Source organism: Talpa occidentalis, unplaced genomic scaffold (genome assembly GCF_014898055.3).
Source record: "Talpa occidentalis isolate TD23 unplaced genomic scaffold, MPIMG_talOcc4v2.1 talOcc4.11, whole genome shotgun sequence".
In the NCBI taxonomy this organism is placed as follows: Eukaryota; Metazoa; Chordata; class Mammalia; order Eulipotyphla; family Talpidae; genus Talpa; species Talpa occidentalis.
The window spans coordinates 4,505,555-4,531,594 of NW_023601104.1; the positions used below are offsets into that span (position 1 = coordinate 4,505,555).

A 26,040-nucleotide genomic window follows, 5' to 3' on the forward strand; every position below is an offset into this window, starting at 1 on the left:
TGTGTGCAGATAAAGGGGAAGCTTCCCTCCTCACTCTTCTTATTAGTAGTCAGAACAACAGCCATTTGGCTCAAAATTCAATTTCAGTTTTTTATTGCGTATGTTTTTCTTCAATCTACCTAGAGATTTTAATAATCTTAAATTCAGAATTTTTCTTATTTGATTTTTTTATTAAAAATGTGTTTTCTTACATCATTTTAAATTTTCCCACCACCGTATCACATAAACCATCACCATATTCCCGTGTGTTCATCCCCCCCTTTTTTTACCCCCCTCCCAGCAACCCCATCCTTTTCCATATGCCTCAGTTCTATGGTCAACTTGCTCGTTTTGAATTTTTCTTGATCTTTTGTTGGTTTCTCTATATTCCACATATAAGTGAGGCTATCCGGTATTTATCTTTTTCCTTCTGACTAATTTTGGCTAGTATAATCCCTTCCAGTTCCATTCATGTTGCTGCAGGTAGCATGAGTTTGTCTTTTATGATGACTGAGTAATATTCTGTTGTATGCATATACTGCAGCTTTTTGATCCATTTGTCTATTTTGGGGTAGCTGGATTTTTTCCATATTTTGGAAACCTGCACTCCTATGCAGGTTTTGAATTAGTGTTTTTATGTCCTTTGGGTAGATTCTAGGAGTGAAATCACTGGAACATATGGTAGATCCTTTTTTTTTTTAAGAATTTATTTTTATTTATGCATACAAGAACTGGGGTACAGGCCAGAGGTGTGGAAGGGTGAGAGGATGCACTAGAGACAGAGTGGGGAACAGAACAGGCAGATCTACTGAAATACACTGCTGAGGGGAACAACAGGCGAGACAGGAGAGGTCTGCTACACCATGTGGGTTAGTTCCCTGCCCAGGAATCGAACTCGTGCTGCAGTGGCTGCCAATAGCTTCATAGTGCTGCGACTTAATGCCTTGTGCCACCAGGGAGGCCACGTTAGATCCATTTTTAGTGTTTCCATGGTGGCTGGAGCAGTTTGCATTCCCACCAGCAGTGTAAGAGGGTTCCTTTATCTTTACATCTTCTCAAGCATTTGCTGTTTCCAGTTTTTTTTTTAATGTGGACCATTCATACTGGAGTAAGGTGGCACCTCATTGTGGTTATGGTTTGCATTCCCCTGATAACTAGTGATGTTGAACAATGTTTCATATGCCTGTTGGCCATTTGCATTTCTACCTTGGAGAAATGTCTTTTCAGTTCTTTTGCCCTGTTTTGACTTGGTTGTTTGTTTTTGTTGAGTTGTGTAAGCTCTTTGTAGATCTTTGATATCAGCCCCTTATCTGTTGTATGTTGTGCAAATATTTTCTCCCATTCAGTAGGATGTCTCTTTGTTTTGATTATTGTCTCTTTTGCTGTACAGAAGCTTTTTAGTTTGATATAGTCCCAGCTGTTTATCTTCTTTGCTTTCCTTGTGTCTGGAGAAAAATCCTCAAAGATGTTTCTGAGGCTTGTGCATGGAGTGTTTTGCCTGTGTTTTCTTCTATATTTTGTATGGTGTCAGCTCTTACATTCAAAGCTTTCATCCATTTTGGGTTGGTTTTTTTATATGATGGTAGATAGTAGTCTAGTTTCATATTTTTGTATGTTGCAGCTCAGTTTTCCCAACACTATTTATTAAAGAGGCTTCCCTTGTTCCAGCATATATTCTTTGCTTCTTTATTTCTGGGCTTTCATTTTGATTACACTGGCCTTTGTGTCTGTTTTTGTTCCAATACATACTGTTTTTATTATAATACGTATGTAATATTGTTTGAAGTCTGGGAGTGTAATGCCTTCATTCTTCCCCCTGTTGGTTAGGAGAGGTTTTACTATTGGAGATCTTTTGTGGTTGCATATGAATTTCATCAATATTTGTTCTGTTTCTTTGAAGAATGTCATTGAGGTTTTTTTTTTTTTTTTGGAATTGCACTGAATCTGTAAATTGCTTTTGGTAGGATGGCCATTTTTATAATGTTAATACCTTTGAGCCATGAGCAGGGAGTATCTTCCATTTCTTTGTGTCTTCTTCTATTTCTTTTAAAGGTGTTCTGTAGTTTTATAGGACATTCACCTCCTTTGTTAGATTTATTTCCAGGTATTTAATTTTGGGGGGTACAATTGTAAATGGGATGGGGTTTCTTGTGATTGATTGTTTGTAAATGGGAAAGGTACTGATTTTTTAACCTGCTACTTTACTAAACTGGTTTATTGTTTTAATTAGTTTTAGTATGGATTTTTTTTAGGATTCTCCTTACATACTCTCATATCATCTGCATTTAATGACAGCTTCACTTCTTCTTTCTCTGTTTGGATTCCTTGTATGTCTTTCTCTTGCCTAATTGCCCTAGCTAGGACTTCCATTACTATATTGAAATGCAGTGGTAAGAGTGGACATCCTTGTCTTGTTCCACATCTTAAAGGGAAACCTTTCAGTTTTTCACCATTAAGAATGATGTTAGCTGTGAGTTTGTCATATATGGCTTTAGTATGTTAAGATATGGCCCTTTTATCCCTAGTTTTTGATGCTTTTTAAAGTATTTTTTGAGAAGTGTTTTGGATCTCAGAAATGTGGAAGATTTCTAAAAGCAACATGAGGCTGCTCTAACAAGTTTTCTAGGACAACCATTTATACCTCAAAGCTTTGGCTTCCCATCAGTTTCGTAAAAGTATATTATGTTTATTCTTTCCAAGCTAGCCATTTGGATAGCTGCAATTTTTGTCTCCTGATATTTTAATATCCTTTTTCATCTTCTCGCCTTTCAGTTGAGCTCATTGAACAGATTGTTGAGAATGAACTTGTGGAATCATCTGGAAATGCTTCTAAAATTATATGTAAATGGTGTGAAAGAACTGTTAGACACCTGCTGTAAGAATTGTGGACATGATTTTTTTCGCATAAAGTAGTGAAAATGTGAGCGGCAGTCACATGGGGAAATTCTCAGAGCAGCTCAGCTTATTAAAGCAATGATGTGTATTGAGCCCCAAATGTTATGTTTCCTTTGCCAAAACTTTGGGCTGACTGTAGCTGCTGTGCTATAGTCTGTCTTAATACCTAGTGAAATTTGGGACAAGATAATTAATCTCCATGTCTGAGACTTTAAATCTTTCAAATTCAGATGTCAAAAGATAGGGACTGGCTACCTATTATTTAGATAGACCCTTTGTAACTTCCAGCCTTCTGTGTAAGGTGGAATTGGTTGAAATATATGAGCAGACATAGTTCCAAGTGTCTGTACTCACAGCCATGCTCCTGATGACAAAGGAACTGCTTCCAAGGCTGGGGATGGTCTGACACTTTTTATTACATCTCCTGCAGTAGAAATGTATCAACATTCAGTCATAAATCTCTTACCTCATTTGAAGAAAACTTAATGATGTTCCGTTTTAACCTTGCTCACCTCCTCTGAGGCATAGTGCAACAAGTCTTTGTCTAGCACCTAATAGAAACATTAAACCATGGGCACCAGCATACTTTCAGGACAAAGAGCAATTCTGCCAGTATAACTTGCCCTTTTTCTTATTGTCAGATAGGCCATTTATATTCTGGCCAAGGGGTACACAGATCATGGTGTTACTTGCTTATAAGTCAATCTGTTAACCAGCTTTACCAGCTTTTTCTGAAGAGAAGAGAAAATAATCCTTATGGAGAGGTGTTAGAGGTCTCCTGTGGGTCTCCCATAGCGAATTCCTTATCTCGCCCCAAGTTTTAGGAGATGCAATATTTTCTAATTTCTAAGTGCAGACTTTTAAGACAGACATGCTGAGTTCAAGTTTCAGTTCTGTGATTTACTAGCTTTGTGACTTTATACAATTTACTTAACCTATCAGCCCTTACAGGATTTTTTTTTAACAAAGATTCTCTCTTACTTTATTTTTTTTAATTTATGTATTTTATTTTAACATTGATCATTTTTTAATTTTTTTAGATGATATTTGCTCCTCCTCACCCCCTCAGATTGAGTCCCCATAGAATTTCCTTCCCCAGTGCACCCATACACCATAACCTCAGTCCCCTGTGTGTCCCCCTCACTCCCTCTGATCCCTCTCCCTCCTCCTCCCCTGCAGGATGTCTCTGCTTTATAATTGTCTGTTTTTGCTTTGCTGTGTTTTGTACTGTTATTATTTTTTTTTACACTGATGTCTTATTTGGTTTCCCTATATTCCTGTTATAAGTGAAACCATGCGATATTTTTCTTTTTCCTTCTGGCTTATTTCACTGAGCATAATTCCTTCTAGTTCCATCCACATTGCTGTGAATGGCATGAGTTTATCTTTTTTGATTGCTGAATAATATTCCATTGTGTATGTGTACCACATCTTCTTGATCCAGTCATCTATTTTTGGGCATTTGGATTGTTTCCAGGTTTTACCTATTGTAAATAGTGCTGCAATAAACATAGGGGTACAGGTGCTCTTTTGAATCAATGTTTTTGTGTCCTTTGGGTAGATCCCTAGGAGTTGCATTGCCGGGTTGTATGGTAGCTCCATTTTTAGTAGACTGAGGAACCTCCAGACAGCTTTCCATAGTGGGTCTAGTGGTTTGGCCAGTTTGCACTCCCACCAGCAATGTAGGAAAGTTCCTTTTTCACTACATCCTCGCCAACATTTGTTGTTGCTTGTGTTTTTGATATGTGCCATTCTTACTGGCCTTACAGGATTCTTAGGAGAAAATCTTAGGTATTCATCTAGACTATTGTGACAATTGAGTGAATGAGGTGTGGGAAGCACTTGATAAGGGCATAGCACTGGTTAAGAACTTGAGAATTGTGTTTATCTTTTTTGAATGCTGAGTAATATTCCATGGTATATATGTACCACATCTTCTTGATCCAGTCATCTATTTTTGGGCATTTGGGCTGTTTCCAAAGCTTAGCTATTGTAAACAGTGCTGCTGTAAACATAGGGGTGCAGGTGCTCTTTGGAATTGATGTTTCTGTGTCTTTTGGGTAAATACCTAGGAGTGGAATTGCTGGATCATATGGAAGTTCTATGTTTAGTAGGTCCAGAAATCTCCACACAGCTTTCCATAGTGGTTGGACCAGTTTGCACTCCCACCAACAGTGCAGAAGAGTTCCTTTTTCTCCACACCCTCGCCAACATTTGTTGTTGCTAGTTTTTTTAATATGTGCCATTCTCACTGGTGTGAGATGGTATCTCATGGTAGTTTTGATTTGCATTTCCCTGATGACAAGTGATGTTGAACATTTTTTCATATGTCTGTTGGCCATCTCTCCTTCTCTCTTCTCCCTTTTGTAACCAAGTATGAATGGACCTGTTTTATTACTGTGCCTCCATCTTTAATATTTAAGGATTTTTAGTGTGTGCTTGTCCTCAAATTGCCATCTTCCTGCCTTTTCATTAGCTGACTAAGGAGATGAGCTTGCCAAATAGCAGTAGTGGTTCTAGTTGCCTTTGCTGAAACAGACATGACACTAGACTGGGATGCAGTGCCTCCCTTTCTTGGGAGATCCTTTTGTCTAAAAGCATTGCTACATCTAGAATTATTGGTATTATTCAAAGTCCATCTGAAAATAACTTATTTTTGTGGAAGATTGTATGAAATGATACCGATTAGGATGAATAAGGATCATCTTTAATCAATATGGTAAGCATATGAGTTTGTGAAACTCCAGTACCAATTTCGCTCAACAAGAACAATAAAACAGGGCGTCCCTGGTAGTGCAGTCGGTTGAGTGCCGCTCTGTGAAGCTGTTCACAACCTCTACAGCGTTGGTTCGATCCAGGCCAGCTGGCAAGAATCCCACATGGTGAGGCAGACCTCTCCTATCTCGCCTGCTGCTCCCCTCAACAGTGTATTTCGTCAGTCTGCCTGTTGTGTTCCCCAGTCTGTCTCTGGTGAATCCTCTCACCCTCCCGCGCATCTGGCCTGTACCCCAGTTCTTTCATAAAATAAATAAATCTTCAAAAAAAAAAAAAGGGGAGCCTCCCCAGTGGCGCAGCGGTTGAGTGCTGGGTTGCAAAGCTGCCCGCAGCCTCTGCAGCGCTGGTTCTATCTCCGGCCACCGGGTGAGAGTCCCACGTGGTGCCCAGACCTCTCCTGCGGCCCATTGCTCCCCTCAGCAGTGTGCTTCATCAGTTTGCCTGTTCTGCTCCCCACTCTGGCTCTGGTGAATTCTCTCACCCTCCCGCGCTTCTGACTGTACCCAGTGCTTGTATAAATAAATAAATAAATAAATAAATAAATAAATGTTTTTTTAAAAAAGAACAATAAAACAAAAGGAAGAAGATACATCGTAGAAAACTATTGCCTATAAGGCCCTTGTAGAATTCTGAATATTTTATCAGACATGGAGTTCTTTCAAAAACCATACTAAAGTGAGAAACCTTTTTTTAAAGATTTATTTATTTATGTACAAGAACTGGGTTACAGGCCAGAGGTGTGGGAGGGTGAGAGGACTCACCAGAGACTGAGTAGGGAACAGAACAGGCAGACTGATGAAATACACTGCTGAGGGGAGCAGCGGGCAAGTCAGGAGAGGTCTACTGCACCATGTGGGTAGCTCCCTGGCTGGGGATCAAACTTGTGCTGCAGTGGCTGGGGATAGCTTCATAGGTTGCATCTTAACCCCTTGCACCACCAGGGAGGCCCCATAAGTGAGAAAATTTTACCAAGGAGCGGCTTTGAGCCCATTTGTGTCACTCTCTGTGGTACTAGCACTTCAAGTTCCAGCCAACAATAAATTTGTTTTTTGTCATTTTGTTTCTTTAGTCCTCTTAAAGACTTAAATGTGTATGTTGTAGTGGGGTAGCAGAAAGAGCACTGAACTGGGAGTCCAGAAACCTGCATTTGAACCTGCTTCTCTTGTTCACTAGTTGTGTGACCAGGGGCAGTCACTTTAAATCTGCTGATTGTTCTCCTTTAGCCTTGTTGCATGAGCAATGACAATGGCGACATCTGCTGTGTTGGCCTCCCACAGTGATTATACTGCTCAAATGGAAACTAGAGCCACACACTTAGGAAGTTTCAGGCAAATGTCATGTTATTGTGATAGATGAAAATATGGGGGCATGTTACAATATTAAGACACATCATGTGGGACAGATAATGTGGGGGTTTCCTCCAACAGGGGGCTATAAGAGGGAAGGCAGAATTGCTGTACCTCTGAGAGTCCCCATGTTCCTCCTTTCCTCCTTGTGACCCGCTCTTTGTGGTGGAGTATAAATAAGAGTGTCTTCAGGGCCTCCCCGGTGGCGCAGCGGTTGAGCGCTGGGTTGTGAAGTTGCCTGCAGCCTCTGCAGCATCAGTTCAATCCCTGGCTGCTCCCCGGCCACCAGAGGCGGGTCCCACATGGCGCGCAGACCTCTCCTGCCGCCCGCTGCTCCCCTCAGCAGTGTACTTCGGTCCTTCTGCCTGCTCTGCTCCCTGCTCTGGCTCTGGTGAATTCTCTCACCCTCCCGCGCTTCTGACTGTACCCAGTGCTTGTATAAATAAATAAATAAATAAATCTTAAAAAAAAAAAAAAAAGAGTGTCTTCAAAGCACCCTGCCTGGTCCTTACTCCTCTATAAAGTGGGACTGCAAAGGTCTGCTGAGTGGAAAAGGCTCTTTAAATCCCTTATCTGCCTAATTGGAAAGTCCTGTTTAAGAGCAGCTTCCTTAATTTGGAAATACAGCTTTAACATATGTGATGATTGTTTTTGATTTAAAATTCTTGTTAAAGCAGACTCCACAGAAGGTTTCACATATTTTAAGAGACTCCTGATTTTTGAAAGGGATGCTATCTTTGTCTCACAATGTCCCAAGCCTACTTTTGTGAGATGGATGCGGACATTGGCCATGAATGTTGGACACATGCTGAGGATCTTTAGTATCTTCAATCTCACAGAGATCATGTGGAAACCTAATGTTTATTCATCTTTATGCAATGAAACATTGATGAGGTAAGGGAAGGGTGAAGAAATGTCTCTCTGTAGTCTTTGAGAGACTCTTTAGTGCTCACACCCAACTTATCTAGGTATCTGAGTGGGTTGGCTTATGTGTCAAAAAACAAACACATAAAGGGGCTATTTTTCTCATCCTTTGATAACAGCTGTGACTTTATTCACCAAATTTACTTATTGACCAGAATTGATCTACTGACCAAGATGTAGCCACTATTTTATTTCTGTAGAGATTGATCAGCATGTTATAATGAGACCTAACTTGGAGGGTTGGTGGTTTCGTAGGCAAATCAGAGCTTCAGAGGTATGACTACTACTCTTATTCCTACTCCTACTCAAGGCTAAGTCTTGGAGCAGGAGACAACCTCCTCAAGGCTGCCCCTCGCCACGTGTCCTCCAGCCCATGTCTTCTGTTTGCTGTGATGCTTTCCTTCATCTATTTTTCTTTTTTTTCTTTTGTTTTTAAAGATTCATTTATTTATGCATACAAGAACTGAGATACAGGCCAGAGGTGTGGGGGGTGAGAGGATTCACCAGAGACAGAGTGGGGAGCAGAACAGGCAGAATGACGAAAAACACTGCTGAGGGGAGCAGCAGGCGAGACAGAAGAGGTCGGCTATGCCATGTGGGTAGCTCCCTACCTGGGGATCGAAGTTGTGCTGCAGAGGCTACTGATTGCTTCAAAGTGCTGTGCTTTACCCCTTGCACCACCAGGGAGGCCCGTCCTTCAGCTATTTTTCCATATTTTATCCTGTATTTCATTTGTGTCATCAGCATCTTCCTCTTCACTACCGCTGTCTCTAAGACATGCTTAGATTTCCTTTGTCTTAAGAAAAACAACAGAAAAGTACAGTGAAGATAATATACAGGTTATTGCTCTTCCTTCTGTTAATGATCAGTTATTGCTCTTTACAAAGTATTTTTTAAAGATTTATTTATTTATGCAAGAACTGGGGTACAGGCCAGAGGTATGGGTGGTAAGAAGATTCACCACAAAGAGTGGGGAGCAGCAGGCAGATCTACTGAAATACACTGCTGAGGGGAGCAGCATGCAAGGCAGGAGAGGTCTGCTGCTCCATGTGGGTTGTTCTCTGGCCAACCAGGATCAAACTCATGCTGCAGTGGCTGGCGAGACCTTGATAGTGTGCTGTCTTAATCCCTGCACTGCCAGGGAGGCTTCTTTTTGCAATGTGTTTGAATGTTCTATTACACTACCAAAATTACTGTCTAAAACTCTGCCTGTAATCTCTCCTTCTAGTTTTTTTTTCAACCTCTTTGCAGAATTTGATATTTTCCTGAGTTCCTTATTACTGAGTCTTATCTGATCTCTTTCTACCCCATTCTGTTCTGACATTACTGCTAAGTTCATCTTTGTTCAATGTTGAACATGTGACTACTTTGATCAGAAACCATCCGTGGCTTTCCATTTGTCCGTGAAGTTAGTGTTAATTTCCAACCTGTAGTCAAATCTTTCTACAGTGTGTTGTCTGTATCTTTCCTGATATTTCTTTTCATGTATATCTGAAAAACAAAGAATAAATTTTTTCTTTGTACAGGTGAGCAGATTTTCCAGTCTTGTTTAATGCCTCTCCCCCAAGAATTCTCTTTTCTTTATCTTTACCTGTGTAAGTCTTACCCTTTAGCAAAGGACAATTTCAGATGCTTTCTTTTATCTGATCCTGCAAACATGATGTGGTCCCTTCTTTCTTTGATTTGTTCCTTGATGTCTTATAGAGTTTCTGCTTTGTTTTGTAGAATTTAGTTATTATTCCTATGCTCCTACTCTTACTCCTACTCCTACTCTTTCCATATTTTATCCTGTATTTCATTTGTGTCACCAGCATCTTCCTCTTCACTGCATATAGAATCTTACTGCATATAGATTCTTTGAGAAAAAATTCCTCTGGGGAAGAAGAGCTAGAAAGCCATTGCCGACTGACCTCTGTTTTATATCTTTTTTTATCTTCTAGTGGGAAAACAATAGATTGTACTAGGGTGAGAGGAAAGGGAAAGGAGGCACTAATTTGTCCAGAGGTATAGATGAAAGGCAGAATTCAAAGCTACTTAAGCCTGACTGAGCAATGGAATAGAGAGAGGAGCAATAGTAGTACATCGGTAGAGAGAACGTAGCTATAGCTGGGTAGGGCCACTAAGGGGATCTGTGGTTTACATTAGAGCACACACCTACTGCAAGTCCATTGCCTAGGAGGCAAGTTGCCAGGGAAGAAATATCCAAACACTTTAAACATTCTGCCCTCCTGTCTGCTGTGGTCATTTCCCAGTGTTTATACCCAGTAGAAGCCAGAGTATAAGGGACCCAGTGAGTCTCCTGGTGCCTAGAGTAGTGTGTGGATGAGTAGAGCATGAACCTGAATGGACAGATGAACAATTTTCAGTTCAATAATTAAAATTGCAGGTAATCTTATCTCGGCAGTATTGACTTAGATGGAGTCATAGGGCCCAAATAAGCCAGTGGCTGAGCTGATAAAGCTTTACATTGGCCTTTTAGGGCTAAAATCAATTAGGAAATCTACAGTGAGCAGACAGAGTGACTGTAGCAAATTCTTGGATCTCACTTTAAGTATTGGTAAGCTATGTTATGAGCATTAAATAGCATCTACTAAAAGACAATAATTCCCATAATGCGGCACAGCAGATACTTCCATTTTGGATAGAGTGATATCATGTATTTGCTTATTGGAAAAAGAATCAGGGAAAAATCATTGTGGCAGTGTTGTCTTGGAGAGAATGTCAGCCTGGAGTTTGTCAGAGGAAATAGGAGATGTGAAGACTCCCCAGGAATCAAAGTGCTTTTGAACTGAGCACAACCAGAGAAGGCCACTTCATAGACCAATTTAAAATGTATAATTTAATGTGAGGTGCCTGCAGAGCTGCTGTGTTTTAGAAAAGCAGAGTGAGGCAATGCGGCTTGAAATAGCCCTGTGAACGCAGCATGGAATTGTAGTGCTGGTGTATTTAACCCCACTCCATATTGCTTTTCTTGTTATTTTGCCTCTTTTTCCTCCTACCACTAGCAGTTCTTTCTCCTCTGGTTTCTCCGATGGAAAATTTGCGTGATGACTCAGCACTGTACTCTGACTTGTTAATGGATTGTCACAGAGGAGCGGTTGCCCTTTTGAGTGCTGAGGTTGAGATTCATTAGCTCATGGCAGACTTATTTCTTTCTCACAGAGGAGGAGTTTTATAGTTTCTTGGTCATCTGCTAGGTCTCACCAAGTGATATTTTACGTTAGAGGATTCAAAATTTAGAAGTTAAATTTCTCATTTCACAAGAAACATGGAATTTGAGGGAACAAAGTACATGAAGTGTATTTACCCAGGACAGAGGCTGGCAGGCAACCTAGACTGACTGAATTCTGACAGTCTTTGGTTGAGAGAGATTTTAGGGAGGAGCCATGGATAGTTATGCCATGCTCTAGAGGCAGCTCTAAATATTCACTGATGGTAGTAAAGAGTATACACCGTGGGCCTCCCTGGTGGCACAAGGGGTTAAGTCTCAGCACAATGAAGCTATGTGCATTCACTGCAGCACTGGTTTGATCCTCGGCCAGGGAGGTGACCCACATGGTGGGGCAGACCTCTTCTGTCTCACCCGCTGCTCCCCTCAGCCATGTATTTCAGTAGATCTGCCTGTTCTGTTCCCCGCTTTGTCTCTGGTGAATCCTCTCACCCCACTGCATCTCTGGCCTACACCCCAGCTCTTGTGTGCATAAATAAATAAAATAAATCTTTTAAAAAAAGTATACACAAATGACTTTGATAAAAGTAATTTCAAACTATAGAAGAGAAAGGGAAAGGAAAGTGTCCAAAAAATATTTGTTTCTTTGCAGTTATCACCCTTCAATTGTTTGGACTTTGGATATCTAAAATTTTAGTGAAGCTAATTCTAAAACTCATTCTAGGACCAGAAAACATGAAATCTTTTTTTTTAACCCAAATTCTCCTCTAAGATGTCCTATGGTTGCCAAATTTAGGCAAGCTTTTTTGTTTTTATGCCACCAATGTGTAAAACCAGGTTTCTTAGGTATTCAGAGAATAAGCTTTTCAAGATATTCCACTGCATAAATATAATGTTTCATTCTGCTTCCCAAACCCTACTTTTCATTGCACATATTATCTTTTGCCTGAAATATTTTGTTAAACAACAAGGCTTAGAGAGAGAAGTACTAGGAGTATCTTCCCTACCTTTGTAATATGATCATTGGAAACTCAGAAATTATTAAAAAATGGCATGAATATTTGCATGTGGATTTTGACCTCTAGAATCTAGAAGAGTTTTTCATCTTGAAAGTAGAACACAAATCTGCAATATATATTTTTAAAATTTCAGAATTCCAATAATGTAATACATTTCTTCTGCAATTCATGGGGACTCCTTTTGTTCTATATCCTACCACCACATGGCCAATGTTGAGATATACAACCCAGATGTCATTCCTTTCATCCTCTATATCCTGTGATTTGCGCCATAGTTGAGATGGTCTTCATCATGATACAGTACTTGTGACTTTCACTATTTTCACACTATTCCTGTGCAAAAGAAAATGTAGCAAAGAAAATTATAGGGAAATGCAGATTTTTACATGTGTTGATGGATGCTGTGGAAGTTAAGACTTTAAGACTATAACTGAACATGTGTCTCTTGTTTCTGTTATAAGTCCAATGGTTTAATCCAACACTGGTTCAGAGACATGTGTTCTGGCATCAGAAAGATTTTAAAGCAAGCAATTACAGATTTACAATAAAGGTACAAATGGAAACTGGACCATTAGACCTTAATTTTTTTAGTTACAAAGTATGGGAAATGACCTCACTCCCTCTGTCTTTCTCAGCCTCTCTTCAAGTCTCTTTTCCCTCCATTTATGCCTTTAATATCTGTGTTCTCAGCACTGTGTTCTACAGTCTTTGCCTTGACCATGTCTGCATACACTCCTTGAGTAACTTAGACTAAATCAATGACTTTAACACAATATTGTTTCCATCCTGACAATCCTTGCCTTTTAATGGCATATGTCAACCATTTACATTTGATTAGTCACATGTTTAGAATTCTTGCCCTTGGTTTTTGTGACCATTGTCCTAGATCGTATTGTTTAAGGGACAACCTTTGGGAGTAACATTTTCTGATCCGGTAAGTTAAGTTTCTCCAGTGAGTGGTAAAATTAACCAGATGGGAGACATTGTTGAAAAAGTTATGTAGATAACACCAACATAGAAAAATAAAGGTTTCTTCTATTAAAATTTTACAGAAAATCTAGTTGATCGATAAAGACAGAAGATGAGGTGCTACAATTCCTACAAAATCGTGATGTTAGTCAGACCTAGGTTTGAAGCTTGCTTCTTCTGAACCTTAAAACTCTAAATTCCCCAATTTTTCTAAACTTCAGTCTCTTCATCTGTAAAGGAAACTTGTGCTGATTAAGTGAGATAACTAACAGCATACACATACATATGCTCCGTGTATGTATATATACATAACAATGTGTATGTGTGTATACATATGTATGTATATAAAACTCCCCTCAGATAGGGAATGGGCTTTTGGAATACGCATATTTCCACTTGAAATCATGGCATGCTTAGAACAGAGTATGAAAAGTGTTAACTCCCCCCCTCCTCCCATACCACACACTCCTCCTAATCCCCAAAAATTGAAGCAGTAAGAAGAATTAGTGCAAAACGATGCTTAAAGGTGAAAGAAGGTATCTCATCTTTTTCAACTCAGAATAGCACTTTTGCTGTTTCCCTTCAGCTTTTCAGAGAGTCCAGATCTATAAATTGAACTCTTGTGAATATCAGCAGCTCTGCAATTGCTATGTTGCTGGTTGCTCTAAAACACAATTGAAAAAAAATCCACCTTTAGGACCTCTCTGGTGGCGCAAGGGGTTAAACCCCATACTATGATGCTATCCGAAGCCTCTGCAGCACGAGTTCAATCCCTGGCTGGCCGGGGAGCAACCCACATGGCGCAGCAGACCTCTCCTGACTTGCCCGCTGCCCCCTTCGGCAGTGTACTTCAGTCGGTCTGCCTGTCCTGCTCCCCACTTTGTCTCTGGTGGATCCTCTCACCCCCCGCATCTCTGGTGTGTACCCCAGCTCTTGTATGTATAAACAAATCTTTAAAAAAAATCTACCTCCTGGGGCCTCCCCGGTGGCGCAGTGGTTGAGCGCTGGGTTGCGAAGCTGCCGGCGACCTCTGCGGCGCCGGTTCGATCCCCGGCTGCTCCCCGGCCACCTGAGGAGGGTCCCACATGGTGCGCAGACCTGTCCTGCCGCCCGCTGCTCCCCTCAGCAGTGTGCTTCGGTCTTTCTGCCTGCTCTGCTCCCCGCTCTGGCTCTGGTGAATTCTCTCACCCTCCTGCGCTTCTGACTGTACCCAGTGCATGTATAAACAAAACAAACAAACAAACAAATAAATAAATAAAACATGCCTCTATTAAAAAAAAAAATCTATCTCCAAAGTGAGTTCTTGGATACATTGAGAGGGTCTGTACCAATAATTATTAGGTATCTGTGGACTGTCATCCATTATTAGCAATGTTCTGGTGGGTGACGGACAGAATGCAGACAGAGGCCTCACAGGCTATGCCAGATGGTGCAGGTGTCTAGACTACACCGTCTAGATTTGTGTCATTTTCCTTTTTGACGTTCACACATTGACAATATCACTCAACAACGTATTTCTCAGCGTGTATCCCTATTGTTAAGCAACACATTTTACAAGTGTGTCTTTAGGAAAGGTCAGGAATGAAACACTGGGCACTTTAGAAACATTTTAGAAATATGACTAGTTGAATGAGAATAGAAGCTTTTCCCATAGAACACTGTAGAAGAAGCAGTGCCTCTGTTGGCTCATTTTCTATGTGCATCTCTTCATGCCCTTTGCACAGTTTCTGAGAACTCAGCCCTCCTGGCACCTCAGGTTGGCCAGATGTTTGTTTTTCTTCTTACCCTTCTTTTTACTACTCTTAACCTCATCTGTCTTTCTCAAGGAGTTTTTATTTAAAAACTCTTCTTTCTCTGTCCTCTTTACTCGAAATGTACTTTTATGTAGCTTCTTACTGTTTAGACAAAAAAGGCTTGGGGAGAACGATTCATTAAAGATATCAATGGTTAATTAATGGTCTTTATATTACCCTGACTAAGGGGAATTTTCTATTAAACCTGGAGGAATCGAAGATTGGGAAATACCTGAATTTAAGAAATGAATATTTATAACGTAGACTTTTAAGCTCCATGTTTGTGCATGAGGGGTGTTAGTCACAGATTCATTTCTGGAACCCCTCAAATCACACGAGGGAGCAGCCACCTTCACTCCTCATGTGACATTTCAGACACTGCAATGGTGACAACCTTGAAAATCCATACATGGCCAGAAGTGACTTACACATTTTTCTTTGCCATTCCACCTGAACTTAAGTAGGCAAGAAGTGGCAGGGGAAAGCAGGGTCAAGAGGGAGTGGGGAGAAGGGGGATGAGGGACAGAGAACTTGATTAAGACTCCTCAGTTGGGGTTAAAGGGGTAAGTCTCAGCGCTATCACCACATTGAGTCCAATCCCTGGCCAGGAAACTAACCCACATGGTGCAGCAGACCTCTCCTGTCTCACCCACTGCCCCCCTCAGCAGTGTATTTCAGTCGATCTGCCTGTTCTGCTCCCCTCTCTGTCTCTGGAGAATCCTCTCACCTACTGCACCTCTGACCTACACCCCAGTTCTTCTATACACACACACACACACACACACACACAAAGACTCCTGCATTACTTATTTAAAATTAAACTTAAATGTTTTCACTGATGGCTTTTAAGACAAAACATATAAAATTGTGAAATGTGTTAAGAGTAGACTCCAAATCGGTAGCTCAATACCTTCTCCTCATACTACTCTCTTTTTTAAAAAGATTTATTTTTATTTATTTATGCATACAAGAACTGGGGTGTAGTCCAGAGGTGTGGGGGTGAGAGGATCACCAGAGACAGAGTGGGGAGCAGAACAGACGGATCTACTGAAATATACTGCTGAGGGGAACAGTGGGTAAGACAGCAGAGGTCTGCTGTGCATTGTGGGTCACCTCCCTGGCAGGGAATGGAACTCATGCCTCAGTGGCTGGTGATAGCTTCATAGCTCTGAGACTTTAACCCCTGTACCACCAGGGAAGCCCCTCCCTACTACTCTTAAGTTAAATAAAGAATTAATCTTAAATCTTAGAAGGCACTTTTTAGAGCATAAATAGGCTTGACTCATTTTTACAAAGTAACGTTCCAGACAGAAGTTATTTAAATGACTATATTTTTGAAGGATCCCAAGGTCCTCATTTCCTCAGGATTTCTGGGAGGCACAGTAGCTCTGATTTATAGAGGAACATAAACTGAAGCCTGAAGACGTGGGAGACCAGTTCTGGTTTATACAATGAGTTCCCAAGTGGGGAAGAGGGACTTTTGCCTTGGTGCTAAAATGAGAGCACTCTCCCATCCCTCAGCTGTAGAACACCTCTGCTGGCCAAGGGTGGGGTAGGAGCGGGTGTGAGGTCGCAGTCAGCCTTCTGGATGATGATGCCTCGAGTTCGTTGAGCTCGGTCAGAGAGGATATATAAGTCATGGTAATGCTTTGATTTATGTCAGTATGTGGCTTACGCTCTGTTAGTCCAGCTGCTTTCTCCCCTGTTCCTCTAACAGGCAGCCTCATTGCTGGAGATGACTGTCAGCTGCTTTCCCTGCGTAGCCACCATCACATGCCTCACCACCGGAGCCTGGGAAGCCTGACTACCAGCCAGCCTCTCCGAGGCATGAATAATTAGGTAGGCATAATGGAAGGCACTCACTGCACCCTCCAATTGCAGAAGCCCATTACAGAACTCTGCTACATCAGCTTCTATCTTCCAAGGGGGGACATCAGAGGATTTTCATACAAGGGCACTGTAACTCTAGACAAATCCAATAGGGGTTTTCATAACTGCTACCAAGTCAGGGAGGGGTCAGACTTCATCAGCCTCAGCCTGCAGCCGAACGAATATCCAGGAGACATATTTTTCAAGCAAACTCCCACGAAAGACATTCTCGCTGAGCTCTACAAACTCACGGCAGAGAGGGAGCGACTGCTGGCCGATCTGCTGAGCTCAGAGCACATCCTGGGGATTACGATGGGGAACCAAGAGGGGAAGCTGCCGGAGCTGTCTGTGAGCATGGCTCCCGAGGACGACTCTTTCCAGAATGCTGGCGACTGGCACGGGGAGACCCCGGTGGGTTGTCTCAATAAGAGAAGGGTCCATGGGAACAAAAAGCCCCGGAGGTCTGGTGGAAGGAGAGAGAGCTTCGAGGACCTTCCCCAGAAGAGGGCAAGAAGGAAAGGGCGTGGGGGCCAGGAAGCTGCTCCTCAGACAGGCAAGGACCCCATCTATTCCAGTGACTCTCTCCCTCATTCTAGAGCTAGGCCTAACCTTCGCCTCCTAGAAGAGAAGGGCACCTTGCTACCAAATGAGGCAAGTACTTCTCCCCTCCCGAGGAGAGAGACTGCCTCCCCAGAAAGCTCCAGGACACTGGACTCTGACTCTGGCTTTGGGAACTTTGGCACGGCTTTGGAGAAAACCAGCCTTGGAAGAAGAGGGCTGTCCTCTGACTGCAGCTCTGAGGAGTCAGGAGCTGGAGGTGCTGGGGATCTGCAGAGGGGGCCTCGCAGGCTGCTGCCTCAGCAAACTGGTTTATCTGAAAGTCGCAAGGACCCGGAGAAGCACCCGGAGGCAGAAAAGGGCCGGAAGGGGAAGGCCACTCAGCGGACTTGCAGGAAGAAGCCTGTTTCCAAAGTGGTGGCCAGAGTCCAGGATCTGTCCACTCAGGTGCAAAGAGTAGTTAAGACACATCCCAAGGGTGAGGGAAGGATTTCTGTTGGCCCCGGGACCCAGGCTGAGTTTATCCCCAGAGCAGAACTGTTCACCCTCCCAAGAGCCGAGGCTGGAGCCCCTGGTTCCAAGCAGCAGGACAAGAAGCAGCAAGGGGACAGGCCATCACAGGGGTCGGCCAGGGAGCATGCGCTGGCCAGCACCCAGGGGGCTGTGAACAAGGTCCTCCGGAAGGTTATAGAAAGCGAGAAGTTAGATGAAGCCACTGAGGGGAAAAGATTGGGCTTCCCTATCAAAACAGCAGCCACACACCCCCTCCCGGACACCAGGAGCAAGAAAAGAGCAGGGCTGCCTGTCAGTGGCCACAAAACTTTGTTTCTGCATCTGCCCCACGGTGTAGGCCCTGATTCCTCACAACCCAGAGGTTATGAGGAGAAGCTGTCCCCCCCAGCACTGGCAGCTCTCGGCCTGGTATTTAATAATTCATCCTCTCAGCCCACAAACAAACGGGTGTCACCTGTTCCCTCGCCTTCCTCTCCAAAGCTTCCTGGCCCTCAGCAACACCACAGGATCCTCCGGGTCCCTCCCTTGCCTGGCGAGAGGGAAGCCATTCTTGATGACTCTGCTGGTAGAAAGAGTGCTACCTCCTTTGCGCACCCCCCTGCTGACACCTTGGAGTCATCCTCAGCAAAGGTCACGGAGACCAAAGGAGCCAGCGCGGCCTCTCTCAGAGCAGGCCAACCACGGCTGGTGCCCGGGGAACTTTTGGGAAAGAGCTTGGGGCCCGGGAAGACCACAGCTTGGCTGCAGCCCCGGTCACCTCCAGGTTAGTCTGGTTCAAAATGCTTTTCATCTGTTCCCAGGTGATTCAGAAACTTGTGCTATTCAAGGACTGGTTAATGAACAATTAACCAACATTTCTTAGGCCTGGTAGTCAATTGACCTTATAGCAAGAAAATCAGGAGAGGGTGAAGATGGATGAGGATGGTGTTGACTTACACATCAGAGGTGCTGTTGCTTCCAGAAGCAACAGCTTGTAAATGTCTTTATTTTATTATTATTGTTTAACTTGGGAATATTTTACAGCTGTCTTCATGGTTGCTTAGCACATGACCCTCCCAGGTAACAGTGCCAGCAAAGTAGCAACTCGTTGCTGTTTTTATGCTAATACTGGGGAATTGGCCCTTTGACTTCCATGCTGCTGGGGTGCTTGGGTTTGCAGAAATTCATGAAGCTCTTGTGTTTTTGTTTTTTTAGTAATCACCTTTATAAGTGTTATTATTTTATGACAAAAACTTTTGTTTGACCAGAAGAAGGATGAATTCAGTCCATTTTGAAAATACTTGGTTCAGATTTTCTTTTTTGCTCTGTTTTTAAAAAAATTTCTCAAACAAGTATGAAGTAATTTTATTCTGAGGTTCTGTTCTATTTATGGGTTACTACTGTTACTGGCATAACATCATTTCTTACGCAAAAGGTGCCAAAGAGCTCATCTGGCTGCGACTAATGTAATTTAAAATCGTACATGAAAATAACTTGGGAGACATTGTAAGTGGGTTCACTAAGACCGCAAAAGACAGTGTGTGAGCAGTGCCACTCCTGTACCTGTGGCATTTTCCAGGCCAGTGTCACCAGAGGCTCCGGGGCTTGTCTGTCATTGTGTAGTGGCTTCTTTTTCAGCCCTTTCATAGCATATGGTCAATGCTTTGTCTAGCGATGAACTCGTAACATAACATGGTCTCTTAAAGGGAGAGGTACAGCACCTGAAACTTTTAAGACAAAAATACACACATAGAAAAGAAGGATTTCAAATGCTTTCTGGATACTTTCAACCCTTGACATTTTGTAAGTTTCTCTAAATCACGGGTGCAGGGGTGGGTTTTTTAAAATGTGGTGAATGCTTTTCATCGTGTTTGAAATATGTTGGTGTTAGTTTGATAATACGTGTTGTTTTTATAATACAACCATTCCTCTTTGCCTGGAAAGTCATAGAATTGTAGATTTAACATCATTTTTCATAGAGCTCTGGTGACGAAGGATGCTGGAGCCTTCAAAATAGTTAGAAAGGAGGCTTTCTGCAAATATCAGATGAGAGACTTCTGGAGGCATGGTGATGGAGTGGCTGCTGAGACTCTGAAGGGTCTTTTTAGAAATCACACCAAATTCTAGGATTGTGTGTGCCCCTCAACCAAAATTGCATTAAATGCTCTAAGCTTCAGTAAATCCTTTTATCCCCTGATTTGGAATTATCTTTTTATTTTATTTTCCTTTTTCTCTAATGTAATAAAGATATTATAAAAGCCCCATTATAGCTGAGTCAAGACAGGCACACAGAGAACAGTCAGTTTCTGTGGTAACTGACCATGAGCCCCCTGAATGGCAAGTTCAACTGGGGGTCTTACTTCCCCTGGCTGCTCCACACACTTGCTCACAATTGTTCCTTTACTTTAGTCCCTTGGGAATCTTCATAGCACTTTCAGGAACCAGTCATTAGTATCACAGGGATTCCCTTATAAGAGACCACTTGTGTCTCTAACCATGTGAAAGTGGTTGGAAAGGGGAAGGTGAATATGAATGTGGAGTGACCCCCTTTTTTTCTGGCATGGTTAGCTTCTTTTTTGCTGGGACACTCCCCTAGGACAGCTCCCTCTCCCCCCCAGGACCCCCAAACATCATCATTTGTCATCCCGCCTTTCTTTGAATAGCATGAAAAGCGGGACTTTCCTGCATAGTGCAATTGATCGGTAGCATGTACTCTTGTCCCTTTTTCCCTTTAATTCCCCTTTTCTGTGGCCGTAAGTCCTCTTTATAGTCTGGATCCTTCACTGGCTTCCTGTAACCAGTGGGCCAGTACTGGGAGAATTTTTCTGCTTCCAGGTGCCTTGTTTTCCACTTATTTCTCCTTCCAGCTCATCCCAGCAGAAGTCTCGAGACAGTCTCCAGCAGCCCAGATGCCAGATGCATAATCCATTTACCCTCACCAAACAGTGAAACTATATCCAACTCCCACCTTTTTCCCATGTTAGCTATTAACCAGGTTGAGTTTATGGTCTGTGAACACTGATTTCCTGTGGAAATAGCATCTAGGTATTTTATTGAAGTAATGTGATTAAGATTATTGAAAGGTCTCATTAACTACTCAAGTAAGAGATTAAGTCTGGCAAAAGTAATCAGATCTATTTCCAGTTGGAAAACTCTTTAGTATTATAGGCAAAAGTAGTAATTCCCAGGAAAGAGTGAAATCCACTTCTCCCAGGCTCAAGGAGTTCAAGCCAAAATTACTATTCACACAGGAAATAGCATATCGATATTATAGAGACTCTAGGTCCACCTCTTATTGTCTTTGTAATTGTCCTAATTCTTCATTACTAGCAATTTCTTGTCTGGTGGTAATGTGATCATAGAGAATATGCTAACAGTGAATGGTGGCCAGATTTGGCCTCTCAAGGTATCTCCCTCTCCCCCACCTTGGTAATGATTTATTTCGTAAAAATAAATCACTGCATTTTGTAAATAGTTCTTTATTTTGCTGATGGAAAGTGCTGTAGAAGTCCCCAGGCCTTGTGGAATGTGCTGTTTCCTCAAACCTTGAGGGGCTCTAGCTTTGTTAGCCTGCAGAGCAGTGTCCTCCAAGCTAGGGGCTGAGATTCTTATCCATTTTGTTTGCTTATTTGAACCTTTGATCTATCTGTAATAGACTTTTTTGATATCAGAAGAATCACAAGGACCTTGGCTCACTATACTCAAGAAAGTGCCTTTTGCTTCATGTGCCCCCTGAGTAATCTCATGATCTTTTTCCCTTTGATTGAAGTCACTGAGCAGTGATGGAAGCATGCGCCCCAGGCATGGTTCTTCTTGGTGTTACGAATCATTTGATCATTTCCGTGCCCATCAAAGGATGTAGTTATTGTCAACTGATTAAAAGCTTAGAGATGCACTTGTGACAGGTTTTATTATGTCTAATGTTATGGACATATATTATGGGAAGTAGATGTAAATTCTTCCCATGTTAGTATTGAGGTTTGATACACTTCCAATCAAATTTTAGAGAAGCGTCACTGCGTTAATGGGTATACACAGCCATTTAAGATTAATAGAGCGGGCATGAAGCACATAGAAAATTAACTTTAATTAATGTTAAAGAAAATAAGGTTCAAACGTTGCATGTATCATAGTATATCCATATAAAAAATGCAGGAATTAAATTATCAGGAAGTGGGTTGCTATATTCTTTTGAGAAAGAGACTCATAACTGGAACTACGTAACGTTGTTTAACAGACATGCTGTTAGGAATTTAACTTGTATAAACAGGTGCACTGGTGACAGTGTGTGCATAAGGTTGTTTACTGTAGTGTTGTTGGTAGTGACAAAAACAGCTGGAAAACATTTGAAAGTCTATCAGTAGAGAAATGGATAATAAATTGTACTTTATTTATACTTTGTAATATTATGGAGTTAATCAAAGTGATGAACTAAATCTTTACTACTAAGTTGCAGAGTTTTATAGCACATGCTCTCAGTGTTTATAAAAACAGTTATCATCCTTCTTTCTATATGGGTATATATGTTTGATTTGACTTTAAATATCATGGAGACAGGTATAGAAAGAGACTAGCCATTATGTTCACATTCTTCATCTAAGGTGAATGGGGAGATGAGGTGAAGGGGAAGGAACCAGAAGCTTTTGGGAAGACCATTAACTTATTTACATATTTCTACAATGGTTCATGGGTTGTGCTGAATGTGTCACCTGCATGATTTTTAGAGAGCTTGACTGCTTTTTAAAGAAGAAAAGAAATTCAGAGAGAGAGAAAGAGGTTAGGGGAGGAGAGAGAGAGAGTGAGAGAGAGAGAATGCATACATTTGACTTATGGATAAACTACAATTACTGTATTTTCTGCATGTCCTTTAATAAGACACAAAACTCAGCATGAGAATGTAGTTTTGCTGCAAAGAGAAAGGCAGAACTGTGAAAGCCATGCCTGAGAAGAACCAGTCATGCAGGAAGGACAGAGCATAATCCAGAAACCAAAAGAAGAAGGCAATTAGAACGGCTTCTGGATTAGACAGGATACTCTAGGAAACAGATCCCTGGGCCTGAGGGAACATGGGCAGCACTGGTCCCTGGAATACAGATGGGAACTTAACAAGAGACCATGTGACAAAAACAGTTGACCTGTGGTAGAGGCAACCCACAGACAAAGAGGCTGTGGGAAAAAATATCCTGACCTCAATTTTCTTTGATCTTCTGCCTGGAAACCTCCTGTAACTGAACGGGTCAACCTCCAACCAATTGAACTAACAAGGCAGAGTATAAAGGGAGCTGGTGGATGTGATCTACAAGGTCAGCCTTCCAGGCCCAAGAGTGGGGCCAAGAATGGATCTGGAGGGGCTGGTGGGAGTTAAGATGATGCTGATAAGTTGAGCCACAAAAACCAAGAAATGTCAAGAGATGGAATAGTATTTTAAGTGAGCAACAGGTTAAAGAAGAATGTGTGTGTGGTGCATGTTTTGTTACCGAGCAGTGGTTACCTTGGTAATAAGTAATTATTGTAGAGCTTTGTTTCTTTGTTTATGAACTTTCTTCTTCTGAATTTGATTTGATTGACTGTCTCTTTTATTCTTTAAAGTTCAAACACTGAGGAAGTGAAAGAATAAGATCTTGTGATGCAGAATTCAGAAAAAATTTACTTGGTTTTGATAAACAAAGCTCTTGTATTTAACAATGATTGATCTCACTTTGTACTTGTTTGACTTTTGTGCAAAGCCCAAAAAAGAATTTTTAAATATCTTCCCCAATTATCTCAAGCTAAGAATAGCTAACTAGCATATTTTCTACCAATGGACAACTTGTATTTTGAAGCCAGTTTCCATATACAATAAACGATGAGTATTTCTTTAATTCAAATTTTGTTTTTTGGAAGGGAATATAATCAAATACCAACACCATGAACAAGATCTGATGTTTTAAAAGCCTAGGTAAACTCTGTGTATGTGAATTTCCCCCCAGATTTATATCCAATTATGGTTTGAGATAGCACCTGCTGTTGAATTGTTCTTCACCTGTCTGTTTTCTATTCTTGAATTCAGAGTACAAGATTTAAAGCAAATGTGGTAGTCTGTGGCTCTAGGCTCCATCTATCAATCTAGAGGAATTCTGAAAATATAGAAATGGCAGGATTAAAAGTAATAGCCACTAGAAAACCTAAGAGAGAAGACCATGTTTTAAATAACTCAATGTTTTGGAGAAAAATTTATTGTCTGTGTTCTTTTCACATAACTCAACCATTTTTGCTTCGATATATCTTTGGTTGGGGTATTAAAAGGACAAACTTCTAAGGTTGTAAATTGTTCTCTATAGGCCTGGAGTCTTGAAGAAAATACTTGATGCTGGATCATATTGGGGTTCAGATATTTATTGGATGTAGAATGACTTATGAGGTCCTTGAAGATTCTTGTGCAGGAGGGGTGCACAGTGGAAGGAAGAATATGATGGCAGAACAAGTCTGGGCCAAAATGTGCCCCAACATTTTCTCGTCCTTCTAGGTGTATCCCTACACTTTAGGGAGAATGGGCTTTGTCATCAGAAACTCAACAATTTTAAGAGAAGCAGAAGCTTTCCTGCTGACCAGAGAGAGAGCACAGCCCTGACTTCAGTGGTCTGGAAGAGGGTGTTAGCCACCCAAGGACGGCAGAGTGACAGAGCAAAAGCGTGGCAAGGGCAAAAGATGCCCAAGCCCTGGAAACCTCAGGAACCACTGCAGGGCATTACTGGTGGGGGGAGGGCTGAGAAAAGACTGGACTTTATGTTAAGCAAGTGAGTGAGGGCTGTAGACTTTTAGATTCCGATTTCTTTGGTTCATGTGGCACAGTGTTAATGCAACACAGTACATCATCCAGGCTTCACATTTTTCCTAAAATATTATGATATGGGTTTGGGTTGTTAGTTTTAAACCTAAGTTAAAATTTGAGCATGGCATTCGGAGGGAAGACTCTGAAATAGTCACATGAGTGATTCAAGTTTCCAGGTAAGCCCAGGGGACTTGCAAAGAGAGCAAATAACACGTGCGCTCGAGCCTGCGTGCCATCTCCCCTTCAGACATAGGTCTAGGCATGTCTGGATAATTAGATGGTTAGACCTGTCAACAGTCTTTTGCCTGAGCGCCCAGAGGATTGTCAACAGGCAGAGCTCATCCTAAGGAAACCAGGACACTTGAGAAGGTACCAGCCTGGGGGAGGAAAACCACTAAAACAGCGTCCAGTATATGCTCCGGATTTCCTGCTGATTCAGCCCGTAAGGACTCCTGCCTGGATCATATTGGGAAAGAACTGCAGTAAAAAAGCAGTGTGAAAGTTTGAAGAGTAATTCTACTAAAATTTTCTTAAGACATTGAAGGCAGGGTCTGCTTACTAGAGTGTGGCAAACTGTGGATGAGAGAACTACTCCAGGTGCTGCTGAAGTAGTGTCACAGGGAACAGGGTAGAAGGAAGATTTTTTTCCTTCTCCTAAGAAGTGGGCGAGGCAGGCAATAGTGCCTTGGGCAACACATCTGGCACCTTTGCAGTAGCAGTTCTGGTGACAATTCCAGGTGCATCAAGAGGCACCTTCAGCAGGCAGGGGCATGTGTGGCCCTGGCAGTGTAAATACTCCTCCCCCTGTAACACTTGTATGTCAGGCCTGGGACAGCCCCTGAATCATAGTGGAGGTTGGTGATGGCCACTGGGGAGAGGAGGTTTGTAGTAATTATTTGGGATTGGAGAAACTTATTTATTGATATCATGGATAGAAGGAGGTAAGGACTGGGTGTGTCTCCTGGGTGTTTTGTTTTTACTTCTGAATAAGTTAATTTCACCATTAAAAACAAAAAAAGAATCACTGTTAGCAGCCAGAACGAGAGTGCTGCAGTGGTGTTGGGCGATTGCTTCTGTGAGATGAGCACATCTGATTCCCAGAATGATTAGGAGAAATTGGTGTGTTGGGGGGAGGGGGGAAGGGAGCACTCAAATTGGCAGAAGCAGACTCATCTGGGATATGTGCTCTGTTATTACTCCCCTGACTATAAGTGCAAAAAGGAATCATAACATGTTCATAGAGTTTTTTTGAGAATCAAGTGATGTTGATGAAAATACTTCAAAAAACATTAGAAAATAATCACTATTATAATTACAGATCATTGTTGGTTGATAGGATCATCAAAGATTTTAATTATCTACTCTTTTTGGTGTTATCCAAAGTAATGAATTTCTGTTACAAATAATAGCTTGCACCTCATTATTCTCTGTGGATTTCTTG

At 41.9% G+C, this 26,040-nt stretch overlaps 1 protein-coding gene across 10 annotated transcripts in view; it reads left to right on the forward strand.

The window, feature by feature from the left end:
* FMN1 (formin 1) overlaps positions 1 to 26,040 on the forward strand; it is a 405,806-nt gene that overhangs the window by 22,920 nt on the left and 356,846 nt on the right. For 9 of the 10 annotated variants that reach the window (XM_054700225.1, XM_054700237.1, XM_054700239.1 and 6 more), the window contains one exon: positions 16,587 to 18,572. The exons of the other annotated variant lie outside the window; for it this stretch is intronic. In XM_054700225.1, coding sequence (XP_054556200.1) covers positions 16,718 to 18,572 — 1,855 coding nt within the window. In that variant the 5' untranslated portion in view covers positions 16,587 to 16,717. The remainder of the gene's footprint in view (positions 1 to 16,586; positions 18,573 to 26,040) is intronic. 10 annotated transcript variants of the gene reach the window in all.